Here is a 25,505-nt window from a genome sequence, read left to right on the forward strand (position 1 = left end):
AATGGGCCCTTCGTGCATGGCATAATAGGTATAATAAATATTCATCATTTAAAGATGTTGCTTTGTTTTGCAGACACCCAAACCACGGTATTTGCTTTTCAGGCCACTGCCAGACATCCGGGGGGCTCAATTTCTTGCCGCCGTTTTGGAGAGCTTGCTGGTTAGGTGCTGCCTTTGGAGCTATGGCCGAGGTATGGGGGGAAGGGGGGGAGTCAGCCCTCTACATGTCTCTTTTCCATGCATTGTGGCTGCCATGCAGCAGGGGGCGCTGCAGTAGTGTTCATCGCGGTCCCGGGAGCCACTCGTCCAGCCAGAAAGGGGCCAAGCCGGGAGGAGATGTGGCAGGCAGCCCACGGTCCTCTTTGGTCTTGCAACTTTAGTACCCAGAGCTCGTTCTACACAGACCATTCTTCTACACCATATTTCATCAGGTTGGACGCCTTCCATCCAGTCCTGCATCCGGGTGGAAAGGAAAGGGCATTAGCTTCCCGCCTTCCTAGGTGTAAGGGTAGCGCTGTACTCGGTTGTACAGGCGTCTCTTCTCCGTGTTCTTGGGGTCAGCCTGACAGTTACCTTGAAACCACGAAAAGCTCCCGCTGCTGCGGGGTATGAATGTGTGTGCGCTAGTCTTTCTTTCCTCTTCGGGGGTCCTTTCTTTTTAACCTGACTGCGGGAATAGTTCCCTCCCCACACGTCTCTCCATTGACATTCGGAACAACGGTCGGCTCGGAGCTGAAATTTCTCCCTCCTAAGACACCCCTCAAGCTCTCCAACGCCCCCCCCCACCCCCCGCACCGTTTCGGTTCACACACAGTGAGGGTGTGTGACAGGTCGCGTGTGTGTTTGTGGCAACCAAGTCCGCAGCACTCGCCAAACCTGTTCTTCCTCTCCCGGTGCCCAGAAGTCTCTCCAGCTGACCGGACCTACGCCTGGCAGCGCTTGGCACACGATCCAGTCGGTGCTAGGCGCCGCCAGGCAAGAGCGGGGCGAGCGACTGCGTCCTCCTCGGTCTCGTTCCTCCTCTAGCTGCCCCGCCCAGGGCGCACTCCAGCTACCTCTTTGGGCTGTCTTCCAGCCGTCGCCCCTGGATTCCCTGGGCTTCCCAGAGTGAAATCGAAGGTGAAAGAAACAAGGGGAGGGCGGGAGGTAGGGAGGAGGAGCCTCCGGCCGGGGGGGAGTGTGGGAGGAGCCTTCAGCCCAGGGGGTAGCGTGGGCGGAACCTTAGGGGCGGATCTGGGTGGAGAAAGGGGCTGGGCAAACCCAGTGGAGGGTTGGCCACGCAGGCGCGGGGGACAGCTCCGAGAACCCCACGCGGGAGCTTCTGGAGTCTCAGCCACCGCTTCTCACTTCATTGGAGAAGGGACTGGGGCCGGGAGGGGAGCTAATAAAGAGTGAATGAGCTGCAGCCGCTGTGGCGGCCGGAGACTGCCCGAGCGGCACCGGAGCGGTGCGACCGGGAGGCGGCGAGGGGAGGCGGTTCGCCTTGTCCCTCCCACCCGCCCTTCTCTCTCTCTCTTCCTCCAGCTGGTCTCAGAGCCCGGCTCGGTCCGGTCCCTCTGTCCCCACCCCGCACTCTTCCACCTCCTCCGAGTCCCACTCCTCACCTAGGGCGCCCTGCACTGCCATGGGTTAGGGTGGGGGTGCGAGCCGCGCGAAGGACTAGCCCTGTGCATCCGCCGGGGGGCGCGGAGCCCGAACGCCGCTCGCCGCTCGTCGGCGCAGGGCATGGGGAGCGCGGTGTGAGCCCGCACCCAGGGAGGACGCAGGAGCTGCGGAGACGGGCGCCAGGAGGAGGAGGAGAACGGTGGATTGGAAGGACCCGAGGGAGGAAGGGAGGGTGGGGAAGCGAGGGAAAAGTGAAGCTGGGAGGAGAAGGCGGCGGAAGGTGGGGATTGATGCTTCTGTTTTTTGTTGCCGCTGTTGCCCTCGCGCTGGTAGCCGAGCCGGAGGGAAGGCGGTGGAGAGATGATTGCAGAGTTGGTGAGCAGCGCTCTAGGGCTCGCTTTGTATCTCAACACACTGAGTGCGGATTTCTGCTACGATGACAGGTAAGGGGGTGAGAGGAAGGGGTGGCGGGCTGCTTGGGGACTCCGCGGTAGCTCTGAAGCTTCCTGCTTTAAGGTTCGAAGTGCGTCTTGGGGGGACTGGTCCAGCACCTGAAGGTTTAGGAGACGCGTAAACATCAACACCTAAAGCAAACGCCGGGGACGCGGGCGCACTGGGCGGGCTGAGGGAGTTTGGGTTCCTAGTTTGCAGCAGGTTCCTCTCCCTTGCTTCTAGGCTGTTGGCAGACGCTTAAGTTTCTTAGCGGAAATCACAGCAATTTGGGAAACTCTTTAATGAACGTACTAAAAAATAATCTTAGGTATTCCATGGTGCAACAAAAGCACATTGAGCGATTTTATGTCTGGACTGGAAGGAAGCTGCTCCCCGTCCCCTAATCTTCCCTGTAATGTTTCCTTCTATTGATGGGACACTTTTATTTCCCGAGGTTAAAACACACGTTTGACAGTTGCCAAAATAGTGGAGAAATCGCATTCTATTTCAACTTTCCCTTTTGACCCATGGTGTACTTTACTTTGAGCCAGGATAATGCTGCTGTTCATCTCTTCCGCTCCCCCGCCTCCCTCACCGATCGATGGAGTAGCACTTTATAAAAGCCTGGGTTTTCGTTTCTGTTTGGGAGTTTTACTTTAGACGTTAGCGATTCTTTTGTGCTAATTGGGGAAGAAGACGCCCCTAGAGACTGAAGTTGTCTTCTGCGTTTGGGTTAGTTTGGGTGGCTAATGAGACCTGAACTGTGTTGTCAAAGAAACTGCATCGATTTCTGGGAAATGTCACAGTTGTGCTCGTGTCTCTACCTATTTTTTAAGCGTTGTTAGTGTTTAGAAACTGATGAAAAGCTCTAATAGCCATTAGGGAAAATTGCAATTTGTGCCTTTCCGGTGACTTAATCTGATTACAATTAAAACAGATGCATAATTAAAATATATTAGGGAGAACATCACGCCTGGCTAAACTTATTAACCGTCCTGGGGTGTTTCATGCTCCATTGACGTTAAACCATCCAAAAAGTGAGCACAGATTTACTTTGACAGCTTTTCAGCAGCCTCTCTGGGTTATGGAAAGTGAATGGATCCTCAGGGTCAGGGCGAGGCAGTGAGTGAACTTAAGTGAAGTGGTTGATAGTGAGGGGAGAGGAAGGCAGAATTTTCTCCCGGTGGTGCTTAGCCATATTCTGTATCCTCTCGTGTGCCCACTCTCCAGCTAAAAGCATGTTCATGGATGTATGCCTCCAGTCAGCGAATCTTGGTTCACACCCACATGTCTGTTATGAAATCCCCTGATAATCGGTACAAGAACATCCAGCAAACCCTTCTTAATGCATTTTATGTAGAGACTGGTTGATAGGAAGCCACTGTTACACATAAACTTTTCCTCAACTTTCAAGCAGTGTACACATTTCAGCAGTTTTGCTACGTGCTTCGAGAAGTAAATGGTCTGTGTGTAAGAGTGAGGTGAGCTGCTTCTGTACCCTCCAATTTTGTGTTACTCTGCACCTGCTATTTCTAGAATATTGGCAGGAAAAGCTCTTGCTTCCAAAGCTGGGTGACTTTTCACTAAAGCGAGCTCAGGGAAGAATCTGGGCAGTTACTGGCACTGTTGGGGACAGTTTGAAGAGTAAGCATTTAAACCAATGATTTAGGACTTATATAAAAAAGTAACTTACTGTCATACTGTAACTATTGTAGAACCTTGTGCTAAATCAAGCAAATAGCATGGTGTGGCTATTCTTTATTGCTGTCCAGTTCTTTCAAAAGTACATGTCAGAAGAAACTATCCTAATAAAGATTAAGGCTGGAACTAAACTACATTTGCATGTACATTTCTCTGTAGACTTAATGCTTACTTTGTGTTCTTTAATGATCAGTCAGAAGTGTTAGTGTTGTAACTCGGCAGAATGGTGTGAGTGTGATGATAAATTAGTTGTGCTTTGATAGTTGGCAATTGTTATAAGTTCTTTACCTACTATAGATTGAATGGAGCGTCAAAATTCCTGAGTTATACCTAGCTGCATAGATGAATTTAATGTGATGATTTGCCCGTATCATCTAATTGATAGCATGCGCAATGTGTGACATATAGACAACATATACCATTATGATGTTGAAGACCTGTAAATATACATTATACTTAGTTACAATTTGAAAAGTGTATTTTACTCTAATTTTCTTGGTAGCAGAACTGCATATGCAATCACGTACTCTTGAGAGTATGAGATCTTACAAGTGCCACACTTGGTTTTTATGAATCCTAGAAATTATGAAATATGTATTAATAGGAGCATGGCACATATTTGGTGTCTGCATACCATGTGCCAAGGTTTCTGTCTCACAGCTCTAACTCGCTTGTGTGAGAAGCAGGGAAAAAAGCTGGGGAGTCAAGTGGACACTGTAGGATGATGATAATGTGTTTATTTCCACCACTCCATTTCATACTACAAAGACTCAAGTGTAAAACTTTGTTTAAACTGCATCTGTGGCTTCTGCCGCAACACTGCCCACTCCCCTTCACCCCACCCCCCAACCCCCACCCCCGCCCACCCTAGGAACTTTTGTGAAATATGGTTCTGCAAGGAGAGGGCAGTGCTGGGAGTGAAAGGGCAGTTCAAGGAAGGGAGGTGGCTCTTACGCTCCACTTGCTTAACTAAAGCAAGACTCTGCATTTTAGCTGAAGAACCTGGCATTTACTGTAGGAGGGCTTTCTATTGCTTCAGCCTAAACATTATTGCTGTGGTACTTCTCCAAGTTATCATTTCTTTTAAATGTAGTGCTCAGGTTTACTTCATAAACTATATATGTAATTATATTCAGTGTTTGATGTAGCTTGGTTGAGATTAAGTGGTAATCTGAAACCTTCTTCTAGCAAAATCAACTTCCCAATGGTAAAATTGAATATTTTACAAGTGTTTCTGTGCTAAATGTAAGACTATGGCTCTGACGTGATGAAACAAACAGTAGAAGAGTAGAATTCATCATATCTGATGAAAAAGCATATACAGTTTCAGCTTCCTCCCCTCTCCCCTTGCCTTCAATCTAGTAAAGACTGTACTGAATCTTAAATTGTGGTTAGAGTAAAATTGGAATTATAAATATGCAGTCTTTGCCAAAGCTGAAGTCATGCTGCATGTGACTTTGTGAAGGACTGTCTCCCTTTCTGGAGAAATTTGATGTTAGGTCAGTGGGAAAAACTTGCTGACCCCGAATTCTCTGCTCTCTTCCATATTTGTCGAGGATAACATTGCATCACTTTCCCTGCATCCTCTTTAGAAGTCCTGCTATGTTTTGCATGAAGATAGCACTAAAAGAAGAGTCAGTTTACTTCAAAGCAACAAAAGTAAACTATAACTGCTGTTTCATAGTGTGATTTCATTTGGCACATATCATCTAATTGACGGCAGGCCCTTTGTGATAGATAAGTAAGGACATAATGCACCGAATACATCTTTTTAGTCTCATGTGAGTAAAATAATGCATTAGTTTAAAAAAAAAAGGCAATTTGAGTTTTTGAAAGTGGGAAATGCGTTTGTGGCTGCTTTGAAATTTTTTTTCCTTATTGCCCATTCTGCAACTGTTAAACTCACCCATGATCATTAACCTTACCTTTAGGTGCCTTAGTTATTGGTGTGCAGTAATTTTGTGAAATTTGGAGAAGCAACTCCACAGCAGGAATTTCTACTCTTGAAATCAAACTTATTCCAAACTTTCAGTAGCACATCCCTGGTTTAGTTATTCATTTAGGTGTAAATGTAAATCTCAGTTTTGTAGAAACACTTCTTAAGGGTTTTTTTTTTCTTAATGTTATAAAGAGTTTGGTTAACAGTATTTAAAATGAAGGAATAGAGGATTTAAGGTGTATTGACAAGCTTTTTAGAAAAACCTTTTTTTTTTTTTCCCTGAAGATATTCAACTGTACTTTCTACTTGGTCTTTTAGTGTTATTATCATTTTGGTTTTTGACCTGGTATAAGAATAGCTTGTGAAATGATCAGTTCCTCTAACGTCTCTCTGAAAAGTTCTCTCTAATAAACTTGCCTTGGACCAATCTGGGTTTGTTATCTTAAAATTATAGTATGTTCAACCACTGAAGGCATGTCTGGTATTTAGTAAAAGCATGTTTAGAAAGAATTACTATAAAATCAAAGTAAATAAGGGAGAAGTTTGCTTTGTGTCCAAGGTTGTCTCTTCAGGTCTTTATTAGAAGAAGGTAACGTGTACAAGAGTGTTATTTTACTCTCATTTCCTTCCCCGTTGATAATGTACTAAAAGAAAGGCCAGTGGGTACAGTTCATAGTTTATGAAATATTTTACGTGACATTTTATTTTCTAGCTAAGTTTTGATTGTTTAATCAAATCTATGTGGAAAAGGTTCATTTTGCTGTTTGAATAAGTACATCTCTTAACAGTAAATTAAAATTCAAATTCGGTGAAGCAGGTATGGACCACTTTTCCTTACCTCCATCGAGCTTGTCACATGGGGTTTATCCTAGCAAATGACCCAGATACAAGCACTGAACGGACATGTGCAAATGCCGTAGGGGAAATTGCTTGCCAGCCATCTGTCTCTTAGTTTTTCTCATTTATAAATACACTGTATTTGGGAGAGGGGCTGCATTTATTGCACATTATTAGTTTACATCATCTCATCATCTGCACTTAGTTTTTCAGAGCTAACGTGTCCCTACAGTAACACTGAATTCCCTGCTGCTATAATTCTGAAATAGCTACAACCTTTTGGATTCCATGTTAACGGCTCTTAACATGAGTTAAGAGCCGTTTGTCTTCCTGATCTCTTTGTTGCTGTTCAGTGCGCTAAAAGCACTTGTTTAAAATGCCCTTGATGGTGCAGCTGTTTATCATAGGCGAAGGGTATGTTTCCTCTAAAACAGGCACCTTCATAATATTAGGAAAGGACAAAGTTTACCCTTAAGGCACTCCAATAAATCTGTGGCTGACAAACCTACTTTCTTATAACTTCATTATTCTCACCCAACATGCTTTCAACACAGTAACATTCATCTCTTAAATTTTTTGGTCCTCTCTCAGAAGCTAAGTCTTACATGAGCTTTGGGTCCTTCCTTTAATGGCTTCACAAAAGTGACAAGTGTGGCAGCCTTGATGGAAAGGACAAGTGGGTTGCTGAATGTAACAACCTTCCCTCTATGAATAGCTGTCCTCATTAAGAGCCTAGCTGAAAAAAGTGGAGAGGCCTATCACCAGGAACTACCTCCTGTTTTTCATGGGATGAAAAAGGCATAATATTTTGAATCATTACAGGTGTAATTATGCACAATGCTAGCTGATTTCTTTGAAGATTTGATTTGTATGTGTTTTTGAGGAATAAAGGACTACATTCATTAATTCACTAATTATGAACACCACTAGACATGGGCTTCCCTTATATACGGTGCCTAATACAAACAGCAGCTCTTCCCCGTTGTCAGTAAGCGTCCCTGTCCGTCCTTTCCTACCTGTACTTTACCAGGTACTATATAGTGTTTGAATCTGGGAATCTGATGATAGACATAAAAAAATGCTGATAGCTTGTCCTTTAGCAGAATTTCACTTGCATTGACTCATGTTTGTTTTGATTGATACTCATATTTTTAAACTTTTATTGGGATTCTGTTGGCTTCTTTCCCAGAGCATCTCTGCTGAGGATCCATGGTTGGTGGTTTGAATTGGACTTTTTCTTGATCTGGTGCTCATTGGTACTTCATTCATATCTGTGGAAGCTTTAGAATACCTTTCCCAAATGGCTCCTTCCTAATTGTTCAGGTCAGTTGTTTTCCTTGGAGGTCTGCAGGGGCTGAACCCTTTGAGTTAACTAGATTTGCCTTGACTGGTCATAGGGATTGAAGACTTTTGCCTCAGAGATTATTTTGGTTGTATTTTCTAGGCAGTTAATTCCAACAAGATGCAGCACTATCAAATTTCTATTGATCTCTTTTCCTCCACTCTGACAGTTTAGTTTTTCAGTTACATTTGTCAGTTTCTCTGGTACTCAAGGTTTCTTAGAATAAAAGTTATAGATGTTCGTTTCAGTCTTTTAGAAACTTTTGGGAATTACAATTTTGGGTTCAACCGTGAGCTTTTTTCTTTACAGGTAAGTAGGAAAGAATTGAGTAAGCCTATCTATTCAGGAGAAATTTGAAGAAGGCGGGAACACTGAAATGATTTGCTTTCAAGATTCTACATTAAAAGTTTCTGTTGTGTTTTTAAAGTAATTTATTTTATTTAAGGGCACTTCATAAGATACAGTTAATTTGAGTAACTAGAAATGATTGTTTTAAAGATGAGATGGAGAGAGATTTTGACTTGCTGGTGTCTAAAAAATTAATTTGGAAAAGAGATTAGAATTCAAAACCCTAACTCCACCTTTAGATTCCATTTTATCATGGAAATAAGTGAAATTATATGTACATTTACTTATTCCAAGACTATAAACATGCCGCGTTGCTTGAGGGCAGTGCTACTGTATCTGTTTTAAAAGTACCTTAGTACATGGCAGAGGAGATGCTGTTTGCTTGTGATAAACTGGTGTAAGCTTTCGTTTCTTGATTTCTTTGCTGCGGCATTTTGTGATATCAGGGTGAGGCAGGGTCTGAAGCGTGGCACAGCATATAGTTATTGTCAAGGAGACTGACTAAATTACATGATTTCTCAAGTGAAACACACATCAGTGCCCTTGGAATAGCAGCTATGTGGTAGGTACTGTGTCCAAATAAAATGTGTCTTTCCCTTTGTCTTTGATGACTACTCTTTATTTCTGTGGAATTTATTATAATAAATGTGTGATTATTCCTCAGGAGCATCAAGTTAAAAAAAAAAAGTACGAGTTCACTATAGTCTTACGATTATGGTTTAACTAGGAAACAGTTGTATATTGTCATTACAGAGCCGTTTGGGAAAAGGGGGGGTAAGGCTGGCAGCGGTGTTGTTCCCCTGGGGACCATTCTCATTGTTTTATAAACTATCTTTTGTGTGTCTCTGCCCTCCTAGCTTCAGGTTTTTAAAGGTATTATAAATACTGAGACTGCTGCTTTGGGTTGTAAAAGATGTCTTAAGGTAGAATACTTGGGTCCGAATAGTTTGTCAGGTGTACTTTTAGAATAGGATGTTTCTCTCCTCCTCCAAATGATTAACTACAGGACTGCTCTGCCAAAGAAACTGAAAAGAGCTCATTTTGACAAAGCAAGCTTCTAATGGCAAATTTTCCAACTACAAGTTTGTGGAAGAAAAGTTCTCCGATGATGAAGAAGTTTAATCAGGCAAAAAGACAATTTTATTTGCAGAAGTAGGCCCTTTAGTGGGAGACAATTACTTCTAACTGATGTGAAAAACTAGTATACCTGAAAGCATTTGGTAAACCTTATTTAAAATAGGAAGGATTTTCTCGTTATTCTATTGAAAGAAAAAAACAACGGAGCTGAGTTTATGTTAAAGAAATAAGGTTTTACAATTTAACCCACTCTTATAGGGATATATAGTGACTTAACCAAAGAAAATGAATTTGAGATTTGAACAAAAATCTATTATAAAGACACCAGAGTCCAGCCTGAAATTACCAACTATAGTTTGCCACAGATATCTAGTCTTCTATTTAAAATATCCTATTTAAGTGATCTCTTTTGGTTTCCTCCACCTCTATATTTTTAAGAGTCTTTGTATTTTTTCTTTTAGAAACAGTGGTGTTTTTGGCTTTCGTTCCATGTTGAACAGAAAATAAAATTTCACTGTTTTAAAACCTCTTGTATGTCATTAACATAAAGTAAACCATTTCTGTGAGAGAGTATTTAGTAGCTACTTTTAAATTCAGGCCTGATATGATACTGAGGATGCCGGTGGTAGGCCAGGGGGCTTTAGACCTGGTCCTCTCTCATAACCCCGCACCTCCACACCCTACCTTCGTCCTTTGATATGGATGATTACCTTTTAGAAAATCTTTTAAAATGCAGTTCAAATTCTCAGTTTCTTTGAACCAGATGGATATTTTGGTACCTCTCCTAAAAGGACATTTTTGAGCTGGGCCTCTTGTTGGATCTCTTTCCATCTATGTATATGTATATATATTTCTAGACCAGCACTTCCCAAACTTCAATCTACCTGCACATCACCCGGGCTTGTTAAAATGCAGATTCTGCCTGGAGTGGGTCTAAGAGTCTGCATTTCTGTCATTCCCAGGTGTGATAGATGCGGCTGGTTCATGCAACGTACACATCAGTTCAGTGTGTTTTACAGATATTCGGAAAAGACTGCCTAAATTCCTGTATTAAAAAAGATTTAGGATAATCTTTTATATCTCAAAAACGTATGAGTTTAGCCATTTTATGTAATCTCTCTGTTTTGTTTTATATTTGTTCAATCATACATCTTTAAATTGATCTTAAGAGTTTAAGATATTGTGTACATTTTGAAAAGGTAGAGAGCCTGCTAAAATCTAGGAGATGCTCTCTATTGAAATATCTGTCACCAACTTGTATTACAATATCATCTTCTTTGTAGTTACTATGGAGACAGATGTTGGATTCTGAGTTTTACAAATAAACTGATAGGCGGTTGCCTTAGGCTTATGACTTGAATAGATGCTGATGCCTAAACTGAGTCTATAGTCAGTGCCTTGATGAGTTTGTACTTTTGTTGAACAATCCCTTGTAAGGAAACTTGGCTTACACTGAAGGAAGATTATAGACGTCAGGCAGGTGGCAAAATATAGGCATTAGGCAGCTGAGAGTAGGAAAGATAAAGATTTATTTAATGACATTCAGGCACTGGGCGATGCTACTGGGTAAAGGTATGTCAACATAGTATTAGAAATGCTTGGGCCCCTTTGACTTTTTTAACCTGGTACACTATACCTCAGCCTTTGGGCACTTTGGTGGATTTCTGAATAGGTGAATACCACACATATGTGAAGTTTTACATTCCTACTTAGTAGAAATTTTTTTAAAGAACTTATTTTAAAATAAGTTATAATTATTTCTTTCTTTTTAAAACACTGTACTCTGTACTACAGGCAGTATTGTGAAAGAACACTGGGCTAAGATAAAAGAGGAGTCTTGGAAATAACACTTTATTAACTAGTACTTGAGCTACTAAGCCTCTAAAACTTGGTCTTGTAATTGGTCAGGAAGTGCAAATGATGATAACAACTGCCAACCACAGAGTGAGGACCAAATGGAATAGTCTGGTGAATGTTTTCTGTGTGTTTAAAAAGCCGCATGATGTTACAATCAGATGGAGATGGTGTTGGACCAGAGGACGAATGACTCAGTTATCCCCATACATTAGCATCTCACTGTCTTCTCCCCTGAGAACAGGACTGTGTTCTACTCCATGTCCTGGCTCACTTTTTCGCTCGGAGTCAGTGGTTGAGCTCCTTTTGTCTCAGCTTCTGTTGCCTCTGCCCCATCTCCGCTTCTCATCTCTGTCCACCCTTTTGGTCAGCTGTCCCTGGTCTCACCGTAGAAGCAGGTTTTGCTCGCCTGTATTTCTTTTCTGCTGCTTTCCCTTTGTTTCTGGTCTCTGTGCTTATTTTGAATAGATATTCTGGCCAATCTGAGCACTTCTTTCCTTCTGTAGGGTAAAAGGACCAATTGCAGTGCCTCGGGTGTGAATAATCTTTGGTACTCTGGTTCTGCTTGGCAGGGTATATTGTTACTGGGTACTCGTGATCTCTGTCTTCAATGAAACCCCTTTTCTTTTGGGAGTATGTTCAGATTTAGAGCAGTTCTGGCAGTCCAGTGATTAGGAAAGATAGACGTCAGATAAGCTGAAGTTTTCTTGCATTGAAGTGTTTGTGTTAATCAGTGGTGTACTGAAAATCAGTAGCAAGTGTGCTTAGCACATGTACTAGATGGTGACATCTAATATCTAAACCTGGTGATACATTTTTGTAACTAATTAGAAAATGTATTTTTTCTTTTAGACCTTTCCAAGCAACAAGGTGGCAAAAAGTAAAAAGACCACAAGAGTTTTGGAACCAGATAAATTAGGGATCTAATCCCAGAACTGTTACTTGCTAATTGTGTAATTTTGATTGTGTTACTAAAACTCTTCTAGCCTCTGTTCCTGTTCTATAGAATGAGGATAGTAATACCTAGAGTTCTTGGGAGAATTTAATAAGTTTTATAAAATGCCTGGTACGGTGGTGTCTGGGATACTTATTAAGTATTTCTCTTGATCAAGAAATTATTCATTAACTTTATAGCTGATATTTTAAAATCATTATATAATAACATCTAAAAATATTATAGAGCACTTAGGGAATTTTCTTTAAAGCCAATATTCAAAATTTAAACTTATTTCCAATAATATTTAACTTGGTATTGCAGATAGATTTAGTGTCACTGAAAAGTTCGGTGAAGTATTTTAAATAATTACTAATTTAAAATTTTAATTTTCATCTTGGGTTATAGGTTTGAAGAAATGATGTTGAAATTTAACCGTTATATATACACATATGCATGCATACACACACACAAATTTTGCCAATAAAATGTTTGTGGTATATACTTGATTAACTGTATAACTGAATCACTTTGCTGTATACCTGAAACTAGCACAACATTGTAAGTCAACTACACTCCAATAAAATTAAAACATAAAAAAATTAATTGAACAACCAATTTAAAAAAAAGTACATGCGAAAACCAGAACTCAGATATCTCCCATCTTCTTCACTTCAAGTGACTTTCTTCTTTAGATTAGATAATACTTACTGTGTGTAGGAGCATAGGCAAAATTATGATTTCTTAGTATCTTATAAGAATTGTTTCACTCTCTGATATGTAGCTTAGATTTTTAAGGAAAATCATTGTTTAAGGACATATCTTAATATTGTTATTCCTTATTAATATTAATAAGAAAAATCTTAATGAAAATATGGAGTTGTTTTCGGTTATGTTGCAAAAGATAATGTTGAATAGAGAGTTAGCCCAAATCCCAGGAATACTTTTTATATATCTTTTGTTTTACAGTGAGTAAATTGGATAGAAAAGCTCTGTTCTTTGAAGCCTTTTCTGGGAAGCTTTTTACTCTCTAACTTGCTCTCTTACCAGGACCTACAACTCACATTAGTTTATTTACAGGTAGTTCTGCATTTAAGAATATTGATCTCTTTCTTGATTAAAACAGATCTTTTACATGTTTACTTACCATTTGACACTAACATTTCTGGCTTTCTCCCCCACTCCCCCCTCCCAAAAAAAAAAAAAAAAAAGAAAATACTTTCCCCCTCAAAGTCCAAGTAAGCTTAGCATGTTGAAGGTTTACTGTATTGATAACATGGTTTCCTCTTTAAAGTCAGAGTGAGGCTCTAATGATCCTCCAGGGTCCTTCCAGCTTAAAGCAGGTCACAGTTATAGGGTTTAGGGTTTGGGCTCATTCGCCTATGAAATATATATGAAATTGGCCATTTGGAGGCAATGGATAATGTTTTCAGTAACTAGGGATCTGATGTTTTACAGTGAAAATGAAAATGAGGCATTAATACAACAAACCATATCGACCAAACGTGTTTTTACCTCAGCCGTGGTCATCATTTTCTTCCTCATGTGTTACCTTCTTATTGGTTGGAATCTTTGTTACTCTGTTCCTATTGATAACTAAATTGTAACAGCAAGTGGCAAGCTCCTGAAAAGGAGAGCACTTTTGGTTCTTGTTGGATAGCAGCCTAGTTTTCTCTAGTGCACATCTGTTCCTTGAACATTTTTAGAATGTTCAGGTGAAAATTCACCCAGTGTTTTAGTAAACCAGATTCTGTTACTGATGGGTTAAAAAAAAAATCCGTCATACTGTTTTAATTTATTAAAGGGAAACGGCAAATGGTTTCTGTACTATGGCTCTCAACTCTCTGGGATTAATTTAAATGAGTACAAGAAACCAGTAATTCAGGACCTTATTAAACATGCCTCAGCAGTTGATTTTTAAGACTAAAGAAAAGACCAACAGCTGAATTTCTCCAGGGTGAGGAGTTGGATGGAAAGGAGGGGTTATCTACTATGAAGGAGAAGGTTAAGTTTGGCATCCCTATAAATAAACTTCGGTGAAACTGAGAGGAGTTGACTTGAAGAGTATTTTGCCCCTTTCTTGTTTATGATACAGTGCTTTCCTTTTATGGTATAGAGGAGGGATCATTATAGAGAAATTGGGATGACCTTTCTTCGTGTGGGGAGAACAGAGGCACTGCAGTGGAAGATGGGTCATTTTGATTGGTACCTCTGTGGATTGGAACCAGAGCAGCGACTGATTGACAGCTTCTTGAGGTTAAATCAAGACAGTTTGTTAGAATGGAAATCCTCTGAATTCAGCTGTATTTGTGGAAAGTAGGTCTTTGGTGTTTCAGAAAATTCTGTGGTAGATTTTGATTACATGCTGAATTTGGGGTGTGTGCTATAAAATAGCAGTTAGTTTGTACTTTTTTTTAAAGGCAGTTATCATAATAAATACCCAGATGTTCATCTTTGTGTACTTAGAATTTGCATTCTGAGAATTTATGATTTTGGGGAGAGGGTTGGGTTTATTTTTCAAACTAAAGCCTGAGAGAATTAGCAAATTTAATGTTAAATTGGACACTTTATTCGTATACGTAAACCTTGTAGATTTAAGGTAGACCATATATGCTATTTTAAAGTTAATATTGTTTTCAATACTAAGAATAATCTTGAGTTTAGATTTTCACTTTGATTTCTTTTTATGTCATCATTATTTATGAAAACTGGTTGAAAATGAAGATCAAAGATTTCCTGTAAAACCTAAGATGTGACAAGAACGTTATTTACTTTAAAGTTTTCTCTAAACCGGAATAAAAACTTAAACACAAACCAGAACTGAGCCAGAATGTTTTTTTCTTGGAACATCACTGGGAATCTCTATAAAAATAGAGTAAATGCTTTGCATGCAGCTTACCTACTGCATTTGAAGAAAATCTCTTGTGTATGTCTTCAGGCTATTTGTGTGTTCAGAAAGAGTTTACCAGAATCAACTGAAATTGGTAGAAAGTGGCCAAAGTAACACTGTAGCTATAACTTTATTGAAAACCAGAATGGTATTCTCTGTCATAATCTTGAGTAAATGGAAGCTAATGAGTGATTTCTTTTGTGAAATATTATCAGTTTTCCTCCACTTAAAGGAGATTAATTTTATTTTAAGGATTTCTTTTCCCAAGAAAAATCATATCAGTTCCTGCTAACTTCTATCAGCATTGATTTTAGAAAAAAGGAGATGAATAGAAATTAAGAAAGCAGCAAGACTGGTAAAGAGATAATTTCCTTATACGCATACCAACCAAAAGATTTAAGGATACTTAGTAATAACATTGTAAATTGTTTTGTGTATTCTGGTCACTTACCTCAGAGACCAGAAACAGCTGTTGTTACTAGACGTGATGGAGAGAAAGAAAAAGTAAGGGTATGTTTACCATTTAAGTAACCTGATTTCTGCAAATTACAGTATAAAAATATGATAATTCTATTCAAAGTTTGGGAGGAAGATTTGTTGTGGTTTATTTTAAATTCAGGAAATCCACTCAAATAGACATTCGCCTTTGATTTAAAAGTGTTAAGTCATTCTTATCTAGAAGTGTGTTACCTCCCAAGAAAGCATCAGTGTGGGATGCTTTCAGCTCCTGCCATTCCTGTGTTCCTTTAGCAAGCATTTGTAAATGCTTAGCTGTGTCAGGAACCATGTTTAATATGGGGGGCACTGACCCTGAAGAAGATGTAGTCCATAATTTCAAGGATCTTAGAGTCTGGTGGGGAGACCAAGGAAACAGACAGTTTCCCTAACAGGGAGACATGCTTATGATTGTGAGTACGTAAGAGGGGCACTTGACCCAGACTGGGAGGGAGGATGAGGGAGGTACTTGTGAGAACTGATTCCTGAAGAACAAATAAGAAATAGCTTATAAAATGAGGGAGAGGGAGGATTATTTGGGGGAAAAAATGTGCAGAAAGAGAAAGGCATGGTGTCCAAAGAGCAGGGCCTAAAGCTAGAGTAGAGGGAAAAGAGATGAATTGGCAAGGTGGGCGGGAGCCAGATCGCTGCGGGTCTCGTGTTCCCTGATGAAATTTGGAGAACTGTCTGAAGAAGGGTGAAATCCAAAGCAGAGAGACCAGAAAGGGGTCCATTATAGGATTGTATTGGGGGATTTGTATTCCTGTTCGTGATGAGGGCTAAAATAAGGTAGAAACAGAGGTGAAAAAAATTGGGGTGAAATAGAAAGGAAAAGGTGAAGAAAAGTTGATGTCACTTGGTGACAAGCTGAATGTGGAGGGTTGTAGGAGAGGGACTTTTCTCAGGTTTCTGTCTGGAGCAAGTGGGTGAAAAAGGAAGCAGACATGTAGATCAGCTTGGGGTGAAAGATGGTGGAGGGATGTGCTTATTTTCCTCAGTGAGTAAGAAGAAGCAGTGAGATGTCACAGCATGGAGATGCTGTGCGTGCTTTGGAGTTTGGCATGCCTGTACTGCTGCTTTGAATTGCTGCTAAAACATTGTCATCCGCCCTTTACTTTTGCTAGCATGTTTTATTTTGATAATAAGGTTTCAAGTGCCCAAAGCCCAGTTCAGAAAAGGTAGAACCTCTTGCTTGTCTGAACCTAAGAGCCCTGAGGAGGCCTGAAGACTTCATTTCTTTCTCCGTCTCTTGGTCTGGCCATCTTGGTGGGCATTGTGGCCAGTGGCAACCTAAGATCTCTTCCCTAGCTCTCCCAGAATGCTCCAGAGGGGATCTTAGTTATCCTGACTTAGGTTACAAGCTCGTCCATGAAACGTACCTCTGGTCTGGCATTCGGAGTGAAGAGGAAGCAGGTTTGCCTAGCCCATGCCGTATGCAGTATAGGAAAGAGGGCGTTGATTAGAAGGAAGGAAGAGGGATTCTGCGAAGAGGGGGAGACCACAGATGTCCATGGAAACCATGATGTCCGCTTCCGGTCTGTTCATACCCTTAACCATTTGAGTGCCAACTCGATCATAAATGCAGTCTCAGAAGTCATGTGGCCTTACTTAGTTATGAGGTGGTCACACATATGAGGTAGAACGTTGATTCATACGTGTGTGTGTGTGTGTGTGTGTGTGTGTGTGTGTGTGTGTGTGTGTATTCTGGACTATCATCTAAATTGGGAGTAGGCACTACAGCCTGTGGGCCAGTGTCCCCTGTAGCCTGTTTTTTGAACAGCCACACCCATTTGTGGACTTGTCTCTGACTGCTTTCTCTCTACACTGGCAGAGTCGAGTAGTTCCAACAGGGACCTTGGGGCTCGCAAAGCCTGAAATATTTACTGTCTGGCCCTTAACCAAAAAGTTTGCCACCTCTGATCTAAATGGAAACACATACCTTTAAAACTCTTCCAGCAATGATCTTACTGGTCCCTGAGAGCAGGGGACCATCTTACTGGTCCCTGGGCCCTCTCAGGGGTTCCGTGACATTTGATGGGAAACACAGGTCTAAGATACACTTGTTAGGAGTTAAAACTCAAGGTCAGTCTTACAGATGTAAAATGTTACTGACTTCCCTTTCTCTTGGATGACACTATAGTGAGTCCTCACCGGTGATTTTTGATAGAACTTGGCAAACTGCGGCCTGTTTGTCTAGGATAGCAGTTAAGTGACTAGATGGCATGGATGCCACATGTCTGCAGTCGTTTGTGGGTTTTGTCCTAACTCGTCCCTGGATCCTGAGTGAGTTCGTGAGCAGTGGGTTTGCAGGCAACAATATGTCTTTGTGAGCTGGTGCCCCAGCCCCTGTGCAGCCTGGCAGTCCCATTGGGCCTCAAGGAAGCGCCCACTGCTTTCATCTCAGAGCGGCCGCCTAGGGAACGCTGCCGGAGCTGTTTGTGAACCTGGCTCCCCTGCCTCTGGAGCCGCAAGCCTGCCGTTTCCCGGCAGTTGTTGCCCAGCTGTCTGCTGCTTTGTTACATTGTTTCAGGCTTTGCTTCAACCTGCTCTCCAAGTGTTTTGCTTGACCTCCCCCCCGGGTCGGGTCTGGGCCTGGCTTTAGCTCAGCCCTAAGCAGCTGTTTGGTATTCTTCTGGTATCTAGTTCTCATGGGGTCGGCCCACTGGTACTGATTTTCTGTGATTGAGGTTTTGGCACCTACGAAGTGTCTGCGTCACTGCTTGGTTGTTGACAGCCTCGTCTTGGTGCTTTTTCATTCTCTGGGCTCCCCAAGGGCACCCTTGATAAACTGTGTTCAGTAATGTGCTGGCTTTTTTCTTATTGGCAAGGAAAAAGGCCGTATGTTTCTGCTTTGAACTGGATTGCCATCCTACACGTTCTTTTAGAGTCTCCACTTGTCAAATGGTTGCGGTTTGGACGTGGTTGTCCTCAGGTAGAAAGATCGGTGTCAGGACCAGGGTTGCCTACTGCAGGATTACATCTGATTCTTGAACTTTTCAGGAGTCTTGTTAACTTGTGAGGCTAGAAGTGTAAGATTTAGAAAGCAGTCATACCTGGCTTTTCAAAATTTGTATCTCGAAGGTTGGTTTGCAAATTTAAAATAATAGATTAATCCTTACTGAGTGGAAAATGCTGCCTTTGGTATTATTTTCAATAGTTAATTTGAAGAATAACTAATTATGTTTGCATGTGAAATGAACTTGGGAGGCCTGATAAGTAAGTAGAATACATTTTAGCCAGTAGCCACCTGTTCTGCTTAAAAACAACACCAAATAACCTGTTCATTTGATTTTCAATAAGGACCTCTTAAAAATTCTTAATTCCTAAGCCAGGTAGTAAACAGTTTCTGTGAAAGCAGACGTCTAGGTAGAATGGTTTTGACCTGGAGCTAGTGAAATCAATTAAAAAACATTAAGCTAGAAGGGACACATTAAATCAACCATATATTGTAATACTTGTTTAAAGGGTATCACAATATTCTGAGTTTGGGGAAAGTTCAATCCTAATGTTAAATTTTATGAGTAGCTATGTAATATATATGCATCTATACGCAATTCTCTACTTGCCATAAGCCAAAGAAGAAACAATCAATTTACAAATAGCACAGAGGCAGTAAATTTGTTGGCAGCAGTTCTAGGCCTGTTGTAATTCTGTAGTTTTTTTCAACATGCAAGTGGTGAATTGATGTTGCTCTGAGCCAAATATATGGTGATATGTGAACGTGTCCGAGCACTTACATTATGTAAGGCTTGGAGGTATTTAGATATCAGTGAAATACTTTATGGGAGTAATAGGAAAATGTGTACTGTTGAAATCATATCCATAAAATCAGTGTTTATATTGAAGTTACCCTCCCAACTCACATTTCAGATTTAAGGGTTTGGCTCGGTGCTGTGTGATCAATTGAGACACAGTTCCCAGCTGGCAGGGGTTCATGTCTGAATCTAGACATCTTATTGGCTCTGCTCTAATCACATTGATCATTTTGAGCTACATCAAGGAGAATGAGGCTTCCAACATGGGTACCCTGTTTTCTTCCACAAAGTTCAAAGTACATTACAGTCTCCCTTTTAGTTGTTCCTCTTTTGATCCGGCTGTCGTAGCTTGGGTTCTTTCTTCTTTTGCTTGGATTCTTGCTTTTGCCAGCATGCTTCTTTCTTTTCTAGGCAGCCCAGTATTTCCATCTCAAGTCATTTCCAGCTCGCCTATTGTGTACTTAACTCAAGATCTGAATGAATCATGATCATTATGAACATAATACCTGAATAATGCATTAAAAAGAGAAATATTTAGAAGTCTATTTAATTCTCCAGGGGAGTAAGAAATTGAGAAAATGGGCTAAGTATTTCTGTTAATAAAGGGAAGAAAAATCAAGTATGATGGCTCATTGACTAGTGGGAGTCCTTGAGTTTATTCCTCAATTTTTTACTCTCTGGCAGTGTTACAGGGGGCAAGTCAGTGACTTGTCTGAACCTGGGCTTGCTCATTTATGGAGAGGACAGTAATTCCTGATCTCATAGGGTTGTCATGAGCATGAAATCCAGTTCAGCTTCATACACTTTAATTTTCTGTCTAATCCGTCAGGTGCTCTGTTAGTGGAATGGCATGCAAATGGCGAAGCGTATGGATTCATGGAGGAAATGTCAGGTTTTTAGAACGATGGAAACTTCAAAACTGTTCCTGCGGAGTTTTGCATGTGTCTTCAGCATGGATAATGGTAGATGAAAAACGTCAAGCTGCCCAGGTTGTTGATCAGGAGGGAGTAGGCAGGAGGAAGTAGTGTGACTTAACGTGGGGTTCAAAGATGGACTTATAGTAGTCTGAAGATGGAAACTAGGGTGAGGGCCATGGTGCTCTAGCTGTTAGCTTCAGATCTTCTGGGGCCATGAGTTCTTTTGAGAAGAAAGTAGGCTCTGATTTTGAGGGTTACGTGGAGAGTGGCATCATACTGGCAGTAAAGTTATAGAGAATGGTAAAGCTATGTGGGATATAAATAGTATTTTGAAAAACTCCATAAAGATATTTAGGCATGAAGTAGATTATTATATCTTTTATTTTTTTAAATTTTAAAAAATTTTTGGCTGTGTTGGGTTTTCGTTGCTGCGCATGGGCTTTCTCTAGTTGCGGTGGGTGGGGGCTACTCTTCCTTGTGGTGTGCAGTCTTCTCACTGCAGTGGCTTCTCGTGTTGTGGAGCATGGGCTCTACGTGCGTGGGCTTCAGTAGTTGTGGCAGGCAGGTTCAGTAGTTGTGGCTCACAGGCTGTAGAGGGCAGGCTCAGTAGTTGTGGCACATGGGCTTAATTGCTCCACGGCACGTGGGATCTTCATGGACCAGGATTGAACCCATGTCCCCTGCATTGGCAGGTGGATTCTTAAATGCTGCAGCACCAGGGAAGTCCCTATTATATCTTCTTAAAAATTAAATTATGTGCAAAATATCATAGTAAGTTCTTTACATATTTCATTGCAGTTCATCCTCTCAATCCAATAAGGCAGTTATTATAAACATGGAAACAGGCTCTGTGAGGTTAAGTAATTTGCCTGAGGTCATTGGCCATTAAATGATGAGTGAGATTTGAAACCACACATGTCTGTCTCTGAAGCTCAGGCTCCTGACCCCCTCTATGAAAGCGTCGGAATACACGAGAGTTCGGGAGATCTGAAATTGAATCCTGTTTCTTCCCACTAACTGTGTTAGATTGCACAATTTACTCAAAGAAGTCTTTACTTTTTATTGCCCCATCTTGTTATTGCAGGGTACACAGAGATGCATTTGAGTGAATTCTGCTTTCAAAGCAGCTTTTTTTTGTGTGTCGTGGATCCCTTTGTCCATCTGTTGAAACCTATGGACTTCTTCCTAAAAAATTGTATTACTTGCATAAATTAAACATATAGAAGCCCCCAAATTGAAATATATTCATCAAAATACTAAAATAGCAAGTTATCGTATAGTGAAATATATCCTTCTTTATTAATCTATTTAATAACAAAACCAGGTGGTAGATCCATTAACTGCCGTAATATCAAAGTGGTGATGAGGGTAAATGATCTTTTGAGAAATTTGCAACAATTGTACTGTGATAGAAAAGCATCTGTGATTCCTACTGGTGATGAAATCACTGCCATGGTTAGTTGCCTTTATTCAGAATTAAAGGCATTGCTAAGTTTCTTTACGACTAGTGAAAGCTAAGATGTACTTCTTTTTTCCATCCAAGTTCATGGGCTCCTTAAATTCTCTTTGTGCATTCCAAGATGAGAACAGGATAAGAAGACACTTATTAAGGTCCTGTGAGGAAACATGGCAGAAGAGAAGGATCATCAGCAGTATTGAGAGCTCTAAGATTTCTTGGGCTTTCATCTCTCTAAACCTGGAAGAGTTTGGCTGGAGTCAGTAGCCTGAAGCCTGGGAAGGGACATGGAAATTCACAACCAGAATCCACCATCAACTTCCATTAAAACCCCTAAGCTTGGATATGGGGAGGGGGAAGGGTGAGCTGTGTCAAAGCGAGAGAGAGGCATGGACATATATACACTACCAAACGTAAGGTAGATAGCTAGTGGGAAGCAGCCACAGAGCACAGGGATATCAGCTCAGTGCTTTGTGACCGCCTGGAGGGGTGGGATAGGGAGGGTGGGAGGGAGGGAGACGCAAGAGGGAAGAGATATGGGAACATATGTATATGTATAACTGATTCACTTTGTTATAAAGCAGAAACTGACACACCACTGTAAAGCAATTATACCCCAATAAAGATGTTAAAAAAAAAAACAACCTAAACTTGTAGTTATCCAATACGGGATCATATAGGCTAACAAAATGTTGAGATTTTGTTTTGTCTTGGGTTTTGATCAATAATTACATAAACTCAGGGGTCTTAGCACTGAGTAGCTTATGTTTGTCAGAAAATCTGATTGTTAGCTTTGATTTTTGGTTAAAATTGAAAGCTGCATTGTGAAAAGACAAAGTTAGGTGTAGAAACTATTTGAAAGCCAGGCCTTGGGTTGAGTGCAGGTGGATATACTTAAAGGGCCTGTGGAGAAAGTACTGGAAACTGCTGATTTGGATAACCTCTAATACCTCTTTTTAACTCTGATTCTTTCACCCAAATATCCTTGATATTTATGGCGTATTGAAATAAGTCTAGTTTTCCGTGGATTCTGATGAAAGACGTGAGAAAAATGAAAACAGATGGAGAACCTGAAAAGTAACTCTTGGTTGATTGACAGTTAATGTGGAGAATGCTTTAGAAAGGAAATGAAATGTTGTCTCCAGCAGATGGAAGTGTGTAAATTTTTCTTTCACTTTAGAGCTAGAATCACTGTGAGTGGTATTGTTTCAGAATCAGAAAAATAGAAAGAAAAATGGTATGGTTATCATCACAGGTAGGGGGAACAGAAAGGGTTCACATTGTTACTAAAGGCTCATGCCCAAAAGAAAAACCTCCCCTCAGAGATGTGGATCTTACCCCTTCTTCCTCTTTCTCCTCCAACATCCTTTGTCCTCAGGGAGCACGCATTACCTTTATCATCTTCCATTTTCCCTCCTCCCTTCCTGTCCTTTCATACCCTTTTTCTCTTTCCTCTCCCCATTTCCTCTCGCTGCTTCTCCCTTTCCCACACACCTTCCTCTCTCCTCCATACTTTCCCCACCCCTACCCTTCACCAAAGTCAAGTGATGCTGAACTTGGGCTCAAGAAGAGCCACTTCACTGAGTTGATGGCACTGTGAGAGCTTCTTTTTGAGTATTACCTCATTCAGCTCCGGACAGAGAAGGTATCTCCAAATCATGCTTGGTGATTCATGCCCGGGCATCTGATTAACAAAGTGATACTTGAGCTGAGCTTTGGGAAAGGCACATGGCTGTCTCGGGGGTGCTGTGAACTGACTAGCTTGCCTGAAGCCCTAAGACTGTCTCACACATTGAGAAGACCGCAGGTTGTTCAGAACGACCAGTACCAAGGGCATATTTGGGAGATGGGCCAGGGATGGAAATACAGAAGTAGGTAGAAATCAGATTGTGATGGGCCCTAACGAGCTCAACTGAAAGCTGGGGGGGCCCTTGAAGGAGAGAGAGATGATCAGACTTGCATATTAAGAGAGAATCCTCTGACAGAAGCAGGATGGATTGGAGGAAAACACCACCGAAGGTAGAGGGAACAGGTAGGAAGCTTTTGCAGTAAATCAGGAAAAAAAAATTGAGAACTGTGACTAAAGCTCAGGGAATGAAATAAAGAGGCAAATTCAAGGGAGGGAAGAGGACTCTAGAACTTGCTGGCTGGATGTGAGAATGGGTAGGAAAGAATGAAAGAATTTGTGGAAGTTTCTGAAAACTGTCTGGATACTCAGAGTGTTCTCTGCATGAAGAGACTTAGGAGGAAAGCAGTTTTGAAGGGAGAGTTCATTTTTGGACATGTTGAATTTGAGGCTCTGCTGACATAGAATCTGTAGTAGACGCAAACCATAGTAGGGTATTAACTACTTTAAGTTAGCGTATTGTGCCTTTGACATGAGCCAGCCAGGGTTCTAAGCACTTTACGTGGATTATCTCATTTATTCCTTATAATAGCTCTGTGAGATACAGGTAAGATCATTGTGAGGAAAATGAGGCCTAGCAATGTTAAGTGATTTTACGTATTTAGAAAGTGATAGAATATTGTGTGATTCCATTCATGTGAAATGCCCAGAAAAGGCAAATGTCTATAGAAAAGAGAAAGTAGATTAGTGGCTTCTTGGGAGTGGGAATGGGATTAATGCAAATAAACATCAGGGATCTTAAGAAGATTGTGAAAATATTCTCAAACTGATTGATCGTGATGGCTGCCCCACTCAGTAAGTTTACTAAAAATCATTGAATTGTACCCTTGAAGTAGGTGAATTTTATGATATAAAGTAAAACTCAATAAAGCTGTAAAAGAAAGTGCTTGGAGTTGGGATCATTATAAATATTTTATTTTAGCTGTTGTTTTCACTGGACTGTAAGAGAAAAGCACCCTTAGATAAGGCATGTCAGAGTGCTTCAGAAACGGCGCCCTGAAAATTGTGCCTGGACTTTAAAAAAAAAAAAAAAGATGTTTTTGTCTTTTTTTTTTTTAATGCCAGTCCTTCAGCTGTTTGCTTGTTTAGGATCTGTGAAGCATTTTCCTGTTGCCTCTTGTGACTTGCTGTTTCTGGTCTCCTTTGGGGTAATGTGCAAGATGGCTAAGCTGGCTTCTGCCTCCCCCAGATTCGCCTGGACTTGCTCCCTTCCTTCTATATTCAAGATCTGTGTTAGGTACTAGGAATTAAAAAAAAAAAGAAAGAAAGAAAGAAAAAGAAGATAATTAAAATATTCTCATAACTGGCATTCTAAAATTAAATAATAAAAATGACTCCGTGGGACTGAGTCTTCCCTTAGAGAAACCAGGAAAGATCTCTACAGGATTGCTCCTGTTTATTGGTCTTGGTTTGTTTCTTGTCTCATGGGACTTGAACATAAGTAGGACACAACCTTGTTTAGAAAGTTCACATTCTGTTACCATCAATGCAAAGGGTGCCTCGTGACTCTATTAGTGAAGATACCTCTAAAGGATAATGACAACAAAAGCAATTACTTCCTCCTCTCCCCCTTGCCACTCCCTCCCATATCCGATCACATTATTATCCTTTAGTTTTATTTTTGTCATTATGAAATAGTGAAAATTAAATTATCCAATATTATGTAAAATTGAATAGAAGAGGGATACTAGGTGTTTTGGTTCTTTTGCTTTATTTCTTTTGGAAAACTCGGTGTGTAAATCATTTTTCTTTTTGTTGTTGTTGGTCAAATGAATCCAGTTTTGAATGCAATAGACTTTTCTGGTAAATCTTTGGCAAATCTGGTACATCTTTGGGCAAAATGTCAACTTTTCGTTATATTTTATTACACAGAATGTAAGTATTGTGTTCTAAGGAACAAGCTTTTACTTCTAATCATCTATTCTTATTTGCGCCATCAGAGAATGGCACAAATTGCTGGTGGTAGAATTAAAAATGATAATGGTGCTATTATCAGAATTAGTGGACGCTTGTCAAG

At 40.8% G+C, this 25,505-nt stretch overlaps 1 protein-coding gene across 3 annotated transcripts in view; it reads left to right on the top strand.

Moving 5' to 3' along the window:
- The first annotated feature begins 1,346 nt into the window (after positions 1 to 1,346).
- TMTC2 (transmembrane O-mannosyltransferase targeting cadherins 2) overlaps positions 1,347 to 25,505 on the top strand; it is a 391,943-nt gene continuing 367,784 nt past the window's right edge. For 2 of the 3 annotated variants that reach the window (XM_060025323.1, XM_060025324.1), the window contains exon 1: positions 1,347 to 2,048. In XM_060025323.1, the coding sequence (XP_059881306.1) occupies positions 1,966 to 2,048 (83 nt within the window). In that variant the 5' untranslated portion in view covers positions 1,347 to 1,965. The remainder of the gene's footprint in view (positions 2,049 to 25,505) is intronic. The other variant, XM_060025325.1, reaches the window with a different exon arrangement.

This window comes from Delphinus delphis, chromosome 11 (assembly GCF_949987515.2).
Source record: "Delphinus delphis chromosome 11, mDelDel1.2, whole genome shotgun sequence".
Classification (NCBI taxonomy): domain Eukaryota; kingdom Metazoa; phylum Chordata; class Mammalia; order Artiodactyla; family Delphinidae; genus Delphinus; species Delphinus delphis.